The sequence below is a fragment of the Archocentrus centrarchus genome, chromosome 22 (genome assembly GCF_007364275.1).
Source record: "Archocentrus centrarchus isolate MPI-CPG fArcCen1 chromosome 22, fArcCen1, whole genome shotgun sequence".
Taxonomy (NCBI): Eukaryota; Metazoa; Chordata; class Actinopteri; order Cichliformes; family Cichlidae; genus Archocentrus; species Archocentrus centrarchus.
This window is the reverse complement of record NC_044367.1, coordinates 9087321-9105766: the sequence shown is the minus strand read 5'-3', so window position 1 is coordinate 9105766 and position 18446 is coordinate 9087321. Positions and strand designations below refer to the sequence as shown.

General features: G+C 40.7%; 3 protein-coding genes across 5 annotated transcripts; 2 read left to right on the top strand and 1 right to left on the bottom strand.

Annotated features, from left to right (window-relative positions):
- Positions 1-6354, top strand: ppp1r14d (protein phosphatase 1 regulatory inhibitor subunit 14D). The gene is made up of 4 exons (XM_030719453.1): positions 1-461; positions 5305-5385; positions 5857-5889; positions 6000-6354. The coding sequence occupies exons 1-4, from the start codon at positions 282-284 to the stop codon at positions 6066-6068; spliced, it is 363 nt and encodes a 120-aa protein (XP_030575313.1). The 5' UTR covers positions 1-281; the 3' UTR covers positions 6069-6354.
- Positions 6268-10813, bottom strand: zfyve19 (zinc finger, FYVE domain containing 19). 2 transcript variants are annotated; one of them, XM_030719451.1, is made up of 12 exons: positions 10608-10813; positions 10395-10516; positions 10234-10287; positions 9994-10145; positions 9743-9885; positions 9485-9593; positions 9151-9369; positions 8911-8987; positions 8612-8713; positions 8367-8530; positions 8034-8131; positions 6268-7480 (listed from the first exon to the last, which is right to left on the bottom strand). In XM_030719451.1, exons 1-11 carry the CDS (start codon positions 10659-10661, stop codon positions 8053-8055), a joined length of 1275 nt encoding a protein of 424 aa, XP_030575311.1. In that variant the 5' UTR covers positions 10662-10813; the 3' UTR covers positions 6268-7480; positions 8034-8052. The 2 variants fall into 2 exon arrangements, with proteins under 2 accessions (XP_030575311.1, XP_030575310.1); XM_030719450.1 differs by having other exon boundaries at positions 6268-8131.
- A 62-nt stretch (positions 10814-10875) lies between these two features.
- Positions 10876-15242, top strand: bub1bb (BUB1 mitotic checkpoint serine/threonine kinase Bb). 2 transcript variants are annotated; one of them, XM_030719139.1, is made up of 9 exons: positions 10876-11001; positions 12782-12938; positions 13050-13109; positions 13197-13341; positions 13436-13632; positions 13725-13888; positions 13985-14178; positions 14276-14376; positions 14690-15242. In XM_030719139.1, the coding sequence occupies exons 2-9, from the start codon at positions 12796-12798 to the stop codon at positions 14970-14972; spliced, it is 1287 nt and encodes a 428-aa protein (XP_030574999.1). In that variant the 5' UTR covers positions 10876-11001; positions 12782-12795; the 3' UTR covers positions 14973-15242. The 2 variants fall into 2 exon arrangements, with proteins under 2 accessions (XP_030574999.1, XP_030575000.1); XM_030719140.1 differs by lacking the exon at positions 10876-11001 and adding an exon at positions 11157-11176.
- The last annotated feature ends 3204 nt before the right edge of the window (positions 15243-18446 follow it).

Genomic DNA, 18446 nt, shown 5'->3' with positions numbered 1-18446 from the left:
TGGGTGTTGCAAGAGGAGGAGAGAAGGATAACAAGACAGCGAGCTTTAGAGAGAGAGAGAGAGAGGAAAAGGAGAGGACGAGGACAGGCAGGGAACCAGAGGCACAAGATAACAGGAGATACGCGTGGGAACAGCATATCGCTGGAAAAGCAGAAGCAAAAACAAGAGCCAGAGCAGGGGATTCAGAGCACGCAAGTCCAACGCGTCTGTGGGTCTGACTGCGTTTGAGCGTGTCAGACAGCTCAGTGTGTTTCCACGGATCTCCTGAGGCCGTGGCAGCCATGGCGTCAGAACCCAGCACCCAGTCCAGGGTGATGTTCCAGGCAGCAGACAAAGCAGAGGAGCCGGCGCACCGCAAACTTGGCAAGCTGACAGTTAAATACAACCGCAAGGACCTGCAGAGGAGGCTTGATATTGAGGAGTGGATCGACGGGCAGCTGCACCTGCTGTTTGACTGTGAGGTAGGACGGGGCTGGCTCACACAGACACGCACTCAGATGCATACTGGGCCGGGTGCCCGAAGAGGAGGAGAGGAGAGGGGAGCGAGTAAGAGAGAGGCACTAAACTGCTCAAAGGTGCTTGTATAAGAGATTACAGCAACCTAAAAAAGGAGTGGGTGGAAGGAGAGTAGCTGTGTTTGATGGCTGCAGGTTCTGGCATAGAAGCCCTCGTGTGTCATCAAAATGACTGAAGTGTCAGCTGTGTGGCGTTTATCCGCAGCGATAAAGATTATTTTGTTAGGATGTGATGTCACTAAGAAGCACGACCAACATTAAACACCTCAGTCGCTTTAAGCATATGGTTGCCATATGGATACATTAACAAACGAGGCATTTAGATGATGTCCTTACACATTATGGAGTTGTATACTGTAGTATTAGTGAAGCATACAACAGTCAGAGCACCTGAGCAATTATGTCACAATTTTAGTGTCTGTGTGTCTTGTGACAGATTCACTGTCACTCAGTAACTATATGACAGAAAATACAGAGCCAATTTGATTGCGCACATATAAGAAAATGATTAATGTTGACAGTTTTGAAATAAATTGCTGGTGAAATTAACATGCAACAGGCTTTTAAAAAAAAAAAGCTTTAAGATGCGCATTTTATATCACGGAAATGCATTATTATTTCCATAGTGAATTTAATTTATGGTCTGAGAGTGGTTGCATTTTAATATGTATGAGGACTACAGCAAGGAATCTATCAACAACAGCACATCCCTCATAACTTCCCTCCTGCACGGTGGGATACAATCCAATTATGTCAGAGGCTCCATATTGATTTACTTGGCATTCTCTAAGGGGAAACCATGGCAACAGATGTCTCATCGCCCACATGAGGCAGCACAGCACGTTGGAATTAGGGGTGCCTGTTAAGGAGCATGAGCTTCCCGATGACGATGCAGATCAGATGACAACTCCGCCTCCGTCTCATGCCGGAGAACGCAGAGACAAAGTGTTTTTCATTTAATTCTCAAACCACACAGAGAGCCTCCTGGCTGTAAGATGGCCCGCAGCCACCTCTCTGCCTGGCATCCCCTTACACTACCAACAAACCCTTTGCATATGGCATAAAGTGACGCCGCAGAGCACGAGCAGGTGGGCAGATCTATCTGACAGGCTGCTGGCTGGGAAGTTCTGTGAAGACAGGCTTTATCTAAACCAGGGTTAAGCCCGGCTGGTTTAAAACTAAAACTGACGGTTAAAGATTTTCAGTTTTGCTTGAAGTATTTTCCTCACTGCGATACTTGTTTTATGAGCCTCCTTCCCCTCTGGTAATATGCAGTAATATGCTTGTGATGCTGTGGGCAGAATAAATCACATTAGTTGAAACTGGGGCATGAGGATGACAAAAACAGATCTGAAGTCTTTCTCTGTCGACTCTTTTGATCTCGTCCCAGAAACATACAATTATTGTAGTACAGAAGTACTGCAATAATGAAAGCAGACGCTTTCATGTTGTGGTTCTAACATAATCTAAGATAAGTTTGAATGTGCAACAGGCATACAGCAAAGACCAACGGATGTTTCTCCCGCCACAAGATGGTTTCTCAGTGTAACTGATAAGATAGCAATAACACAACACGTCCCTTTGATCGATTCATAATAACACCTACTACCACTGATTTTAAGTCCCTTCTCTTTACAATTTCCTCCAGAGAAACCTTTCCATATGAAAATTAAGGCTCAGCTTTCCAGTTGGGACAGACTGAATATTTGCATTTAGCTACTTGTGTGGAATTAGTTGCTGCACGTCCACGTGCACAGGCCAGTGTAATGAATCTTGCATGGACTCAGGGGAAGGTTACTTTGTTGGTTCTCTGACTCTTCCGCGTGGAAGCATTTACCGTCAGTCCCCTGTGTCACCGCCTGAATTATTTAGACACATCTCTAATTCATACAAGTGCTGCCTCCGTCTGGTGTGGCCGCCTTCGTTGCACACTTCACACTTAAAAAACACATACACACTATCAGTCTTTTTCAGGGAAGACCTTATTTTTTTTTTTTTTTTGGAAATGTGCAGACTGCATGACACTAATATAAATATCCACTGACAGCAATTTGTTTGAAACTTAATGTGGACTCGGAATAATCCAATCAAGTTCAGCTGATTCTTATTTAAAAGTTGATCAGATTTGATGTAATTAGACAACAGGATATGTTTGTTTTTTTTCTCTCTCTCTTGTAGCTTTGGCATCACTCACTCGCAGTGAAGTTAATGAATATTCTGATATGTGGCCAGCTCGTGCCTCTGGCAGGAAAAGGGAAGGGGATGATAAGTGAACACGCACCAGCATCTTCTCAAAACAGACACGTTTTCCTGGGCATGGCTTCCGTTGGAATAGCAAACACATAGAGAGTGTTTGATGTTAATGTTTGGCTGTAATAGTTTCTAGAATGAAAGGCCAGTGAATTGTGTTACTGATTATGTTGTGAAATTACAGGAAGTTCAACTAAAACCTGTTATTTAAAAAAAAAAAAAAAAAAAGGCTCGACGTGCTGCTGGCTGTTTACACCCATAATATAGAAGTGTGAGAGAAAATAACAAACCCTTCCTGCCTCAACCCTGCTGCCAGTGGGGGTTTTACAGGGCATAATACAGCATCACCAAATCTAAGTGTCCAGGGGCCATAACAATAAGCAAAATTTCATTTAACAAGCCTCTTAGCTGTCTTTATTCACAAGGTGATTATTAGATTTATGTGCATCTGGAAATGCTGTTAATGATTACATTGGCTTTCAGTCTGCTACATAATAGAGGTCAAGGGTGAATATTGACTGCTCAGTTAATGAGTCAAGGGTCACCGAAGTCATTATTCACTTGGGATCTCGAATATCAACACATTCCACAGTTCTGTTGGCTCAGATACCCTTTCTCGAATTAAGTTATGATCAGTGTCGCTGTCATGGCGTGTGTGTGGCAGGCAGGATTGGACCCCAGGATGCAGACTCACAAAACAGGACTTAAAGGAGGATTTTTTGGGGAAAAAATAAACTAAAAACACAAAACGCTGGGCAGACGGCCCAGGACCATGACAGTCGCGTCCTGAGGCAAAAATCTAAATGATAAATTCCGTTGAAAGTCGGCTTATCTTAACTGTATATTTGCACTCCCATCTGAAATTGCAATCCTCCGAGAACCACTCTGATATTCACATATTCCGGCATTAGTGCTGACGCTCATTTGAGCTTCAGTATATTGCTTTTTAACTTCAAAAAGTGCTGCTGAGACATTTTCCACCGAGAGTCCTCATTAAAATGCTCTTTTGCTCTCACAGTGAAGGTAAATCTCAACACTGCGACTGTGTGCAACACGAAAGACTGGAAAGTTAGTAGGATGTTCACACTGGAAGTCTTCACGGGTAAATGCACATTCCTCCCAGCTCAGTGGAAATGTCACTCATTGGTATTCAGCGGCGTGGCCTTGCTTTCGGAGGCAGACTGAGGAGGTTTAAACGCAGTATAAATACAAGAGAAGTTGATTTTTTTTTTTCCTTAGCTGTTTTAAACTCACATTTCTAGGTTTGGCTTTTCACTGAACATCCAGTGTGCTTACACAGCGGAGCCACTGAACAACTTAAAACTGTGAAAATGAAACCTCTTTAGTCACGTCATATCAAATCTTAGCACTGTTTAGAAGTTACCTTGAACATAAACAGTTACATTTTAATAAATTACTATTGACTGCTTTTTTTTTAAAGTCATCAAGAATTTCTTTGAAGTGAACTCTAACTGGCAAGTTTTCAGGATCTGCACTTTTTAACCAGGTCAAGTACAAAAAGACCAACCACAGTACAGTAGATAAAGCAAAGTCTATAAAAGTACAGCTTGGATTAAATAAAAAAAAAAAAAAAAGCCCACAACCTTCAGCCCTGCATTTATCCTGCAGACATCAGCAGAATCACACAGGGTCCAAACTGGCAGTGTGTATCAATTAGAGGCAGGCACAGGGGCCCATCTATTCGGCCACTCAGCACTTCCGCATTGATTAACTCTCTCCTCATCTAGAGAGCTGTGTGAGCCCCGTCCTTTCATGTCATGAAAACTCCCCAACTGGAAAATATTCCTCCTAAAAAAAAAAATAAATAAAAAAAAAACGAGGCCACACTTGTCAAATGTGAGCGTACACCTGCTGACTCCAGATATCTCAAGAGTTCCTCCATTGAGCACTCCTCGCTCTCCCTGAAAAAATGCTGTATGGTGTTAAGAGCTCATTACATGAAGCGGTTACGTTGCTGTATTTGCTTCTGAAAGTGGAGAGTGCTATGTTTTACAGCCTTCACATTAAATTACCATTAATCTTTAAAAACAATGCCAGCTATAGGTCATCATATTGCAGTGCCCGTGGGTTTGTGTGTTTTGTTTTGTTTTTTTTTCCCCAGGTGTGCACAATTCAAAACATGCATCAGAGATTAATATGAGAATGAGCTGAGCTGGTAATACCGGCTGGGTAAACCATCCATGAAATCTCAGGGTGGCATGTGGCAAGCCTGGCCTCATACAGCCTTTCCACCTTCATGCCTCTGTACCCTCCAATGTTTGCTTATCACCTCAATCGCTCCATTGTTATAGGATTTGTGTATTACTTAAATTTCTACAGTAAATGTCGCACTGTTAACTAAGAGAACTGACTTCTAACAAAAGTAAGCTGTTAAGTCTTCCTTTTGAACATTTTTACCAATGTCAGGGAGAAAAAGACGAGCCCACATTATACAATACAATTTGAAAGAGTCTGCAAAGCATACAGAAACATGAGTATTGACAAACATGGTCTTTAACTTTTCTCTCCACTCTCACAGGAAGAAGAGATCCCTGAGCTAGAAATCGACATAGACGAGCTCCTGGAGCTGTCAGACGAGGGGCAAAGAACCCGGCTGCAGGTACCAGTATTCATATTGCTTCATATTAAATACGTCAATCTCTTGTTCAGTTAGTCATTTATTATTGTTAAGTGTTTTAGATTACTTCCTGAAACTAGTTTCCTTAAATTGGAGGGATCACAGCAAGATAGTCTGAATCTTCCCGAGGATTTTCAGTGTGGAATTTTCTTCAATTTCCTCCCAAAGAAATACATGTTGGGTTAATTAGTTATTCTAAACTGGCCCCAATTGCGTTTGTGAAACAGATAACGTGCAAAAAGTGCACAGAAGGAATCTGACATCTAAAAAGGCACTACAATAAATGAAATCAAGCCCATTTACAAATGAATCCCAACACATTTCACCACCTTCGTAATCAGTGTTTCTGTACATATTTGTATTTGGTTTGACCGTTGCTGGAATCCAGAGTTGCCATATTTGCAGAGAAAAAGCAAATGTAAGCGTAAGCCTCTTTCTGTTTGTCTTCATTAGGAGTTGTTGCAAGAATGCGGGAAGCCAAAGGAGGTGAGACAAAAAGAACTACACACTTACACAGAAAACAAGACTGAAATTATTTTCTACTTAGAAAAAAAAATAAAAAATGAAAAATAAAAAATTTTCCATCTTCTCTGCAGGATTTTATCAACGGGCTGCTCTACAGGATAAAGGGTCTACGCAAAATGTCAGGTCCCTTGAAGAAATAATTGTAGGTCAAATTAAGAATCGAGACAGCGTGGAGTCGCTTATCTTCCCGTCTCCCACGTGTTAACCATGTGGATGCCTGTATGTGTGGTTCAGAGAGACTATCTTCCTGCCCCCCTGCCTCCTCTCCTCCTCCTGGGTCATCAACAGTCTAACACCAGAGCTGTGGGATTTTGAATGGATTTTTTTATTATTATTATTTCAATTTCATTTATGGACTGCTTTAACATTTTGTTTCCCATTAACATACCAATAATGCACATGTGATAAAAGCTGTACTGACTACTACCCAGATGGACTGTTTTTTGTGTAAGACTGTACATTTTCAGTTGCCTAATTATGTACATAAATTGTTCAGATAACAGTGTTGTCAAAATTAAAAAACAAACAAACAAAAAAAAAAAAAACAACTTTTTCAAGACAATGATCACATCTGATTTTTAACAGAGTGATGAACAAATATGCTTCATCAGGCATCATCATTCCTGGTCATCCAAACAAATATTGGCGTGTACATTACACTCATCAGTTTACAGTAGCAGTTAAACTACCCTGGATCTTTATAACGGCTCAGAAATGCAGATAATGATTTTGCCCTGCTGTCTGCAGACATCCTTTCCTACAGAATGGCAGTCAGCATATTATTTCCAGAATATAAGGTAGTGTTTTCAGGCATAATGTTTTCAACAAATTGATAGAAAACGGAAACTCAGACATGTCAAGAGTAGGCGTAAACACAGTGAGATCAGCAGCAAGATGTTCCATTAAGTATGCATCCATTATCCTCATCCATTTCCTGTCTGGGGGGGTACGCGTATGACATGGCCACAAAAGGCACAGTAACACTCTCCGTACGAACTTTAATGGAGCAAGCCCCGGGAGAAGAGCGTAATTATGGTTTCTCCTCAGTTTGCTGGACAGTAATGCACACTGATGAAACTGCACTCTGGCCTTCTCTCTGTCAAACACAGGGGGTCTTTCCGGTGAGGTCTCCTCTGTAGTAATTTATATGCTGTAGTAATTTATATGGTTCTCTCCTGCTTCAAATCTTTGCTTCTTTGACACAGAAGGCATCCATACTATAAGACTACACCCCTAACAAGGCCTGCCAGGTTGAAATATTTTTAAAGTAATATGTTTGATCTAAAAATAAAATAAAATAAGGCTTTCATGTTAAAAAGGCATTCTTTCAAAAATGTGACATAGTGGCTAACACTTATCCTTTATTTAGAGTGAAATTACACACAGAGTCACAGCCAAACATAGATTACAAGAGTGACTGCAGTGACTGCCAAAAGAAAACAAAGCCCTTAGTAATCCTTTTATACTGACTGCTCTGTGCTTCTTCGGTGCAGAGCTGACAGCAGTCTGGGATTGTACATCATCCCAGATGAGCTCACGATGCGTCTGCTTTCTGTATGGGTTATAAAAACCTAGAAATCATCATATGATCACAAGTGCAAACGAGCACTTAAAATAAGCCTTTGTTGCCATTAAGAAAGTAGGACAAGTCACAATAAAAATAAACCTAATGCTTCTTATTCAGATCAACCGTTTTTCTTTGTGAAGCAGCCGCACAGTTTTGCTGGAATACCTTTGCTGTTGACCAGCCTCTGCAAATGTTACATACGTCTAATTTTATGCATTCCACAGTAAAAAAAAAAACTATGTCTAAGATATTATGCATATTATATTGCATTTACATCGTATTTATGTCCTTATCTAGTCTGTACTTTGCAAGAAATATTACCAGTTGTTTTTTGATATGCTTCATTCAATTAGATCAGCCTCAGCAATTACTGGATAAAATAAGTTGACAGGTTATGATGGTTTCTGGCTTGTTTAAGATCATGGGTACTCTTTAAACTGTTAAAGAGACAATAATAAGTCACTTAAACAATAATAAATAAATCACTTAAGGCTAAAGAACAAGTCTAAGAGTGATGGCTGGTCTAACTAATAATCACCTGCAGCACAGCCTCACTATCATGTCTTCCTCTTCTTCTTTGGCGCAGTGTAGTTAGTGGTGCGATGCTCCTTCCTGTCATATTTATCATGGCCTTCCCTGGAGACATAATGGAGCGTGGATTGATAATTCATCAGACTAAATACTTTATATTCATGCTGCTTAACAGTAGGGCAGCAGCTTGCCTGCAATTTATCTGGGTCATAAAATGCATTCCAAATCACTGAGATCTTTTTTTGGGGGGGGTGCAGTTAAGACTGCCATGCAAAAGTCTACCATGAGTGAAAAGCTAGACTTTTTATTTGCTTACTATAATGAGTGCATTTCATACTACCTGAAGCAGAGGTTGCAGTAGAGGTCTCCATCACAAGTGTGACAGCGAAGGGTGGCATCTTGGTTACAGATGCAGCACCACGGAAGCTCATCTTCATCACTGTCTGATGGCTGATGTGCATCAGCAGCTGGTGAATTCCTGCTCTTGGGTGCCGGAACTGGAGCCTTTAACAATAGAATCAGATCAGGATTTAAAACTGATGCACTCATATAGATTTTAAAAATAATTTAAGTGTTGTTTGATACCGGTTTCTTGGAAGATTTTTTCTTTTCCCTGTTCCTCGGCCCACTCTGTTCTAAAGGTATGTTGTAGCCACTGGCCTCATCTAATGCAGCTTCTTCTGAGAGCTGGAACCATCGGAGAAAAATAAAAAGTGATTAAATTGGTAAAATAGCAGCCCCTTGTGGCTGCACACTCTGGTCTGAATTAGTTCACCAGGGCCCTTGGGGTGTAATGTGTACTTAGTGACAAATTATTCATGGTTCATTATCATATTATAATCTACATTACAGGATGATGATTATTTTTTGCTTAAATGCCACACCTGTTTTAACACTCTCATAACAGCTTCTTCTTCAGTCTCCTCTTCACTGTCAGGTTGCTGGAAGTCCTCCATAGTAACTATAAATGAATCAATAAAAATGGGGTATGATACACTAGAGTATTAACACTTCTGTCATGGAAACTGCATTTAGAGTGGAAGGCCTTATCACATTTTATGACATACTGGTGTAAAACAGTGGATACCAGATAAGGTGAAAAGTATGGTGCTCCAGTAACTCACCTTTGTCCGGGTCCTGCCCCTTCAGCTGTGCCAGCCTCTTTGCCATGTGGAGGATCTGATCCTGGGAGTGACGCTCATTCCTCAGCTCCTCCATAGCCTCCTCAAGCAGATGGGCTTTCTCAGCCTCCAGCCGCTTGACTGCATCCTGGTTCTCCTCCAAATTCTCATCCAATGTACCTGCCTCACCTTTGTTGAGATCATTCATACGGCTATCTACACCTTCAGAATTAATGACAGGTTTCAGTATTGTTTATTCATTTTAAGACAGAAGAATATTAAGATATGACTTATTGGTTTAATGGAGATGAAATCAGTGAGAGATGTAATATCTTACTGCATTCGGGATTTGATTGTTGGTTGTCAATTGTAACTTCTTCTGACATCTGAGTTATCAAATCATTGGCTTGCTCAGTCTGACTCCGGTTATCTGGAGGCCGATGCACCTACAGACATGAAAATACAAGCATATATACTTGCAATTAAAGAAAACATTTTAATATGCAGTTCCCTCTAAGTAAATAATTTAGGCTATTACTCAGCTGTAATGTAAAGCCCAAGATGTTACAAACAAGCAGGAAGAGATTCAGCTCACAGGTCGAGGAGCTTGAGATGGTGGAGAGAGACCCTGCAGAGCTGCCAGACGGTCCTCCATCTCTTCTGCAGAAGGTACTGGCTTACTGGGAGCTTTCAGAGCAGCAAGGCGACACTCAAGCTCTTTCTCAGAGGGCACAGACTCTGAAGAGAAGGTAAAAAAAAAAAGCTTACTTCTTATCTTTTTGGAAAAGACATCTTACTGCATTTGCTGGATTAAATAAAAGTGACAGCTGCTAATAAACTTATTACTTGGCACTGTGTCCTCTTTGAGCTTTTGAAGCCTTTCAGCAATCGCTTGATCTTCTTTGCTCAGGCCTTTGGTTGGTAGATGTCCCGCTTTGCTGGTCCTTGCAGGCTGTGTTGACTGTCCCTGCTGTTTGGCCTCGAGTGCAGCGACCCGTCTAATGAAGACACGTGTACTTTAGATATTATGAAACTGCTGTGCTGCTAAAGTTTAAGTTATTTGCTTACTTGATCATATACACTGACTTTTTATAATTTTCTGGAGGAGACCATCTACCAGGACTGTCTTGAGAGTCACCACTAAAAGTGAAGAAAGGGAAATAAGAGAGAAGCTCCAAAGCCCACAAATAACTACATTTGTTTTTTTGTTTTTTGTTTTTTCATTTCTTGCAGGATTTAAGCGTTACCTGGTCAGATTGCCATGGCACTGTTTGCAGACCTTCTGCTGGGTGTTGCCACAGCGAGGCACCACAGCACTGAAAGTCAAGCAGCTGGAGCAGAAGGAGCGTCCGCAGTTCTTGCAGCCCAGCTATGATGGACGTAAAAGTATACAGATCACTGTATTTAAAACGTACCGGTATTTATGTGGAGGTGGTTAATATTAGCCGTGAAATCCTTACCTCCTTCTTGAAGAGACTAAACTTGGATGCACAACAATAACAACGACTGTCCATACCGACACGTGCAGAGGATCTCTGCACGTCTGGGGATTTTAACGCTAACGACACAACTAAAGTAGGTAAAAATGTCTAAACCAAACACACATTCAATCGCGATAAATAATTTGCTAGCTACTAGACAGTTCAGGTGCTCATTCAAAACAGGAAGCAACACGAAAAATATAGTGTGACGTCGATTTGCAGTTTCCGGTTTTCCGGATCATCCAATCAGCGTACTGCAAATTCTCTCGCGTTCCTTGTTCAAAACACAGACGCGACCGTTCAACAGCTTTTCCTGCACAACGTCGGAGCTGCTGCAGGCTTCACGAAAAGGAAGAAGGGAGCACCGGAAGCGGTATAGAACACGTACATTTTGTAGAATAGCCATTTTAATTTAGAATGAAATATCGCCGCTGTCGGAAACAACGCCAAAAAAGTCGATCAAGCTAAAGTTAGTGTTAGCTAGCTGGAGTGCTAGCCTCCTGACGTTGGTAACTAGCAGGGGCACAGAGAGAGAGACAGTCACACATGTAAGATTATAGCTACATTAAACATTAATTTGCGGGTCTGTTACATGCTTTGTGAGATAATGCCAACTTACCAGTTCTTAATTCAGTATTGTATTCTCATTAATTAGCGTCTTTAGTTCATTTTGTGCTGAAACGTATTCCAACATAGCTTTTGTGGCCATCTTGCTATTTAGTTTGCACCCAAAATGCCTAATTTAAGCCCCGAATAAACAATTATAATGATAGCCGTTAAAAACATAACTTTTATTTATATGAACCAAGGAGGAAATGATAAAACTTTGTGTATAGCACATTTCATGCAGGTTAGTGTAGATCAGAGTTCTTTACAGATGACTGATGAGCTGATAATAAGACAGAACATCAAATAAATGCATTTAATTTAAAACCACATATAAGTACAATAAAAGTACATCACATGGAATTATAATAAAGTAAAAATATATAAAGTAAAGCTAGACAAATCAATAATACATTACAGTTGCACCAGTGAATAAAACTAAAGTAATGCAATGCTAAATACAGAATAAAACTAAATATTAGTTAAAACAAAGAAGATATATAGAAGTGTGGTCTATAAAGCACCCTCTTGAATCCAGGCTGGGGAGGGAGCTGGAAAGCTTAAAAATTTCAACACTTCCAGGTCCTCTGGCAGACTGTTGCAACAGCTTGAGGCATAACACTGAAAAGCTGCCTCTCCAGAGGGTTTTGTCTTGCACTTTGGATCAACCAGAGGATTTAAGTAAAAGGATTTCACGATCAATATGGAAACTGACAGGCAGCCAGTGTTGGGACTTTTTAACAGGTGTAATGTGTTCTCTCCTTCTGGTCTTAGTAAGAGGTCTGGCAGCAGAGATCTGAGTCAACTCAAGTAGAATTTAGATAGACTAGATAGCAAAGCCTTACAGTAGTCCAGCCTGCTACATATAAAAGCAGGCACCAGTTTCTCGGGACCACTCAGGGAAAACATTACACTTTAGCAATATTTTACAAGTAATAAAAAGGCAGATTTATTGACACACCCCACACCATCGCTAAACTTACAATGTGAGGCAAAGATTACCCCTTAGATGATGATATTTATTCAGTCAGTCAACACGATTATGGTGCAACATAAATGTATAAATTGTTAAAGCATAAATAAAACTCTGTAGGCCACGGCAGAAATTTTTCATTTAAAATAATTATACAGCTTGTAAATTACCCCGTAAATGATTTTGAGACAGTGTGGCTTCTCTGACCAACAGTCCAGAATGTAAAATTCACACACCTGATGCCTCCTCGCCATAATATATAATTTGTACTCTGCACTACTTGGATTTCTTGGGAGTTTTAATTTTATTGCTCTATTGAACCCCCATAAGCTGAATCCTTGTTAAAGTTAGGATTCATAAATATTTATTCAGTAATGAAATTATCAGTGTAGACAAAGGGAAGTATCCATCCATCCATTCTCTTCTGCTTATCCTGTTCAGGGGGGGCTATAGCCTATAGCCTATCGCCTATCCCAGCTGTCATAGGGAAGTAGATTATTAAATTGAAAAAAAAATATAAGAATGCTTAAAAACTGTAAGCAACTGATTCTAATGTGTATCTATATGTATCCAGCTTTTAGTTCAAAAATGGCAGAAGGAGGAGATGTGGAATGGGAGCTCAGCAAAGAAAACATCCAGCCTTTGAGGCGGGGTAGAGCCATATCAGCCTTACATCAGGCGCTGAGTCAACAACAAGATGGACCTACCTCTGTAATCAACCAACAGAGACAGTATGGAGACTGTTTTAAACTTAAATAGGGTGACAAACATTTCTCTTGTACAATGTCTCTCTTCATTTTTCATATGATGAACATAGCTTTTGTGGCTTTTTGTTTCTGCAGGGCATTTGAGTCTGAGCTGCGCACTTATGATGGAGATGATCCACTTGGTGTTTGGGATCGGTAAGAGAAATATGTCAATAATCAAGTTTGCTCACAAGCATTGTTCTTAAATCTCTCTTTAATCCCAACACGTTTTTATTTTTACAGGTATATTAAGTGGACTGAACAAACCTTCCCCCAGGGAGGAAAGGAGAGCAACCTCACCACACTGCTGGAACGGGTCGTGACCAGATTTACTGAGGAAAAACTTTATCACAACGACCCCCGCTATGTTGACCTCTGGATCAAATTTGTGAGCACAAAAGCATAACCTCTGGCTATTTGAGTTACTTTGACAAACTAATGCTGCAGTTGTAATCTTTGCCACACGTGTATTATGTCACCAGGCGAAGAACTGCCCAGAGCCTTTGGAAATTTACAGATACATGCAGACGCAGGGAATTGGAGTAACACAGGCATCCCTCTACATCGCTTGGTCAGAGGAGTATGAGGATCAGGGTAATTTTCGCAAAGCAGACCTGGTCTACCAAGAGGGATTCAGAAAGAGTGCTGAGCCACATGATAAACTCCTCCAGTTTCACAAGTATGGTGCATCTAGTATAGTTTTGGATAAATGAACATCTCTGTTTGTTCTGTTGTTACCATAATCACATCTTTCTGTATGTATATTCACAGGGCTCTGCAGGCACGCGTGTCCCGGCAAGTGATGATGAATGTGGAGGAGGTAGATAGTGATGATGAGCCTAAACAAGCTGAGAGACTTTCTCTGGCTGACCTCAAACATAGAGGGAAGAAAAAAGCTGTCGCCCCCATCAACAGAACAGGGGCAGCTATCAGAAGTAAGTATATGAATATAGAAATAAAATCTGTTTTGAAATATTGACAGTGCTATAAGACTTTTTTGGGCGGGAAATAAATGATGAGTTTGTGCTCAGGTATTTCTGGAGGCCTGAAGTCACAAGGCGCCCCCGTCCTTGGCAATGCTTCAAATAGCCGGTTGGTCATCTTCGATGAGAACAAAGCTCAAAGTGCGGGTCCATCAGAGCCTACGCTAGAAGCTTGGGTGGCTCCTCCCTCATCTAGGGCAAAGGAGAATGAGCAGAAGCCTGAGAGATGGTGCGATGTCAAGGTACGGGAGAATGGGCTCTTTGTCGGTTGATTAAATGTGTTTGTTGTAATCCAGTATGCAAAGTTGATTAATAGTTCTCTTTGTTATATCATCATAGATGCCACAGAAGTCCAAATTTGGACATACTGTTATGCCTCCACCACCTCCTAAACCCACTTTCCAACCATTTGTGGAGGAGTCAGATCAGCCTCCAACAATGTGAGTGACCGCAACAATATCTATTTGTTTATTCATTTTGAACTTTCTCATCATTTTTTGTCAAAAACAGAACAGACAAAGTGGCAACAGACAGGGTCATTAAAGGTTAAGCATCATTAAAAAAAATAATTTAAAAAACTGGTTTGCATTACAGTACCAGGATCTGTTTGCAGTTTTATTCCATTGCTTTATCCACTAAATATTAAATTTGCATCACAGGTTGGTTATCATAGGAAGCTGTATCTTCCCAAAGTTGATCTTCCATATATCTTTTTAAGTTGAATCTAAGTACATCATTGCATCCCTCTCTCAGGACTCCGTGTAAGATCAACCCAGCAGTAAACACAGTTTTGTCAGCACGTAAGCCAAGCAGAGAGGAAACTCCTCTCAAAAGGCTGCAGGACCATCAGCAGCAGCAGAAGGAGGCAGAATCAGGAAAACAACAGGAGCAGAGCATGTACTGTAAAGAGCTGCTGCTCAGCGGCGCTGCCGAGTTCTGCTTTGAGGAACTGCGAGCCGAACGGTTCTTCAAAAAGATGGCACAAGGATCAGAGGAAGGTCAAAAGGATGAGGCTACAGTTGGTGCTGCGAACTGATGCATCTAAGAAGACGTGGGATTAAAATTTTGTGACTTTTTACCCAAGATTTTATCATGTAATGGCTGTTCATCATCTAGCTGTAAATACTGTTGTCGTAGATTTCCGGTTACTCAGAAGGGTTAAAAACATTTTTTAGGGAAACCCTATGAGCTGAAGACACACTAAATAAGATGCAGTGGATTTATGGAAAATACAGTGGTTGGACTAAATAATGGGAACACCTGTACACTGCAATTAATCTATTAAAAAAAAAAAAAAGGCCTACTACAAAAGAGAACATAGTGTGGAGAAAACATGTAAATACACGTTTACTTGTATTGAATGCATTTGGGTCAATACTAAACCACTGTTCAAGTCTCAGCTGCAAAACTACTCCTCATTTCACTCCTAGTCCATGCATCTATTGTTCTTAAGTGTTTTTTTTTTTATATGTGGTACTTTTGTTTTTCTCTTCAATATTTCTTAAGTAGGTTTTTCTAAACTAATCCAACACAGTCAACTGAGACAGTTCAGCTTGGCTTTGTGTTTCAGTCCGAGTACATGGACTTTATAGGCCAACACTGATGTCCAATAAACCTGCTAAAATCATCAACCAATCGCTGGTGGCTGTTAATTTCTCTCTTAGAAGCTGAAGGGGGTTGTAGTAATGCACTGTCAGCAGGGGGCATGCAAGGAGAAGCATGGAGCAATAGAGGTAATGGTGTTTGCTTAATTACTAACAGGACACAAGAACAGTTAAGTGCTGACTGTAATCTGTTGCTGTAGTTTAGAAAACTCTGGCAGGCATGAGTTAAAACTGCATTTAAATGTCAGACGAGTTTTCCTGGAAGTCCACAAAGCGACGGGTATAACTAACCTAATCTGCTGTGATGACGGGATCCACTTCACACAGTCAACTCACTGGGCAGACTTTGATGAATGGCTGCAAGATAGGTGGCTGGCTCATTAGCAAGTGAAATCAACCATTTGCAGCTGTGAGCAGAGCAGGCCGCGGTTATCCCCAGGAAACCCTGATGTTACTGTGGCTCAAAGTGGTGTTAGTTTTACATGCGAATGGATCACTTGAGGAACAGACTTCACAGCGGAAATTTGACCCTGCCAGCCAAGATCCTCTCTAGTGGTGAGTTCCCATACTGTCCACTTTAAATTCTGGCTCAGCGCTGGGAGCAGCTGAAATTCAGTGATAAGTGATGTGCAGCGTGATGCGCTCCCATCATAATAACGGCATAACTGCACCATAATGCATCCTCTATGGCTCGCTGGTTGGCATGACTTATTAAAAACTCATCCCAGCCGGCAAACTCCGACAGAAAATCCATAGCTCTCCGTAGTGCACTGGAGAGATGGTACAAGCAGGCCACCTACCGTAATGCTCTGCAGACGGGCCCTCAGAGGAGAAGCTTTTGTCCTTTTGCAGCGAGTGCCCTGCGGGCTATGATTACACTCAGCGCTCTTTACCTATTTGTAGCCTACGGTTTGTGTTTGCATGCACCAGTTAACAGAAAGCTTTCTGTCCAAGCCTCTGCCTCGCTATAAGTTACTGGGAGAGATTTTTGCTCACCGAGGTGAACTTCATTTGGAGATGGAGCAGCTTGCAAAAACGCAGCAGCAAAATTATTAGCCCTGGGAGTCCATATGATTCCTGAAAGGAAAAATACAACTATAATTAGAATTGTCACGTAAATTATGAAGATTATTACCTCATTTAGATGTACAGTGACTTCCTTCTTTAATTTTAACTTATGGTTGTGTAATCCAGACTTACAAAGTCAATATGTTAATATACAAACCCATGACTCATCATTTTTTACAGCATTGATTTCAATCCTATCATTTTACCTGAGGCCAGTATTTTATATGTACTTACACTTTTTTAAATTTGGCTTAATGTTGTGTAATTACATGTAATTATACCATGAAATAATAGCTTATTAGCTTATAATCATGAGTTAGTGTTATTTTTCTTTCTTTTCTTTTTCTTTTAAAAATCTGATCATGTTTGACTGATCTCGCAGTTTCCACTTAGTAAGTCAGCACTGTGACTTCCATTACCATGCACATTTGTTTGGTCACCTAACTGCTCATTAGCTGGAAGGTTAGTGGCACAGGCTTTGTCTAGATTTCTGCTGTACTTGTATTAATCATACAGATTTAAAATGGATTTATAGGTGCTCTGGAAATGTCAGTGGATTTTGACAAGAAATTACATTTGTTTTAGCTTGTACTGTGAGCCCTGGTAGCCCACTGTGTAATTCTTGCATATTTGTGCTAAACAATAGAATGAATTGAAATGCAAACAGTTAAAAGTGGTCTTACTTATGCAGCCCCTGCGCTTTCATTTTAATGACGCTGTGGTTTAAGAGCAGCATTGTCATTGTAAAATCTGTTTTACATTACAAGCTACTTTTCCGCTATTTATCCAAGAGGAGAGTTGGCTTTAGAAGACCCCTTAGTGAAGATGACATGTAAAAATAATTGCTTTTATAACCTCTCCTAGTCTCTCCTTTTCTTACAAAGACAATATACAGTAAAATGCATACTTAACAGTGCAGCAGTAGTTTTCTTTTTGTGCACTAACTTGTTTATGCTATCCTGTTGAACCGAAATTCTGCGGTACTCTGAATTCTCATGGAAGCAGGAAGACATGTTTCATTTACTGACCTTTTGACCTGCACAGCCTTCCTTCATACCGGCCAAGCAGAGATAAGGATAAATGAGCAACCCAGCTCAGATAGCCCTGCAAACCTTGGAGTATTTTTGTGATAGCTGCTATATATTGGTGCATTTAAATATATATTTTAGTGCTGTTCACAGCTCTGAACTCAAGGAAATCAGGATTCTAAGGAAATAATATACAGCCATGACAATTAATATCCGTGACAATAATGCTGACAAGTAAGAGTGAAAGAGAGGGAGGGGTTGTGTCTGCCATACCCCTAAAAGAAAAACCTGTCATTGTTATGCAGATTGGTTTAGTGGAGTCTCTCTCTTTTTTTTTTTTTCACTTCACTTTATTGACATGTTTAAGCCTGTTGTAGTGCCTTTGCAGGCTCATATCAAAATGCCATGTATTACACATATGCCCTAAATCTGGCTCACTCTTGCAGGCAATTTCTGCATGACTTGACCCTAATACATTTTCCTTCTTTGTGCCTGGTCTTAGCTGCTGTATAAATTATTCAGGAAATGATTGTGGTAAAAGGAGAAGGGAATGTTTCACTCAAATAATGAGGATGCTGGAGCAGATGTAGGAGCGTGGCAGTGCTGTAACTTCAGTTCCTCGTGCCCTCACTTGCAAAGGTTTTTGGGTCAAACTAGACTTGAAAGAAAGTGTGAGGATGAGGATTAACCCCTATACAGAAATAGCCCCACACCCTTTTACAAGCATCCAAATACAACAACCCCTCCTGCCATCTGCCATCCCTGACCCTGTCATTTCATGGATAATACATTTGACTGAACAGCAGCACA

Bases quoted from the DNA above. Each gene is read 5' to 3' on its own strand.
- zfyve19 (XM_030719450.1), bottom strand. From the start codon at position 10,661: ATGGACAGTCGTTGTTATTGTTGTGCATCCAAGTTTAGTCTCTTCAAG. The intron at 9,370-9,484 runs GTAAGATATTAC...TTAATTCTGAAG, and splicing joins ACAATCAAATCCCGAATGCA to GTGTAGATAGCCGTATGAAT. The intron at 8,988-9,150 runs GTGAGTTACTGG...ATTCATTTATAG, and splicing joins GGGGCAGGACCCGGACAAAG to TTACTATGGAGGACTTCCAG.
- bub1bb (XM_030719139.1), top strand. From the start codon at position 12,796: ATGGCAGAAGGAGGAGATGTGGAATGGGAGCTCAGCAAAGAAAACATC. The intron at 13,889-13,984 runs GTAAGTATATGA...GTTTGTGCTCAG, and splicing joins AACAGGGGCAGCTATCAGAA to GTATTTCTGGAGGCCTGAAG. The intron at 14,179-14,275 runs GTACGGGAGAAT...ATATCATCATAG, and splicing joins AGAGATGGTGCGATGTCAAG to ATGCCACAGAAGTCCAAATT.
- ppp1r14d (XM_030719453.1), top strand. From the start codon at position 282: ATGGCGTCAGAACCCAGCACCCAGTCCAGGGTGATGTTCCAGGCAGCA. The intron at 462-5,304 runs GTAGGACGGGGC...CCACTCTCACAG, and splicing joins ACCTGCTGTTTGACTGTGAG to GAAGAAGAGATCCCTGAGCT. The intron at 5,890-5,999 runs GTGAGACAAAAA...TCTTCTCTGCAG, and splicing joins AATGCGGGAAGCCAAAGGAG to GATTTTATCAACGGGCTGCT.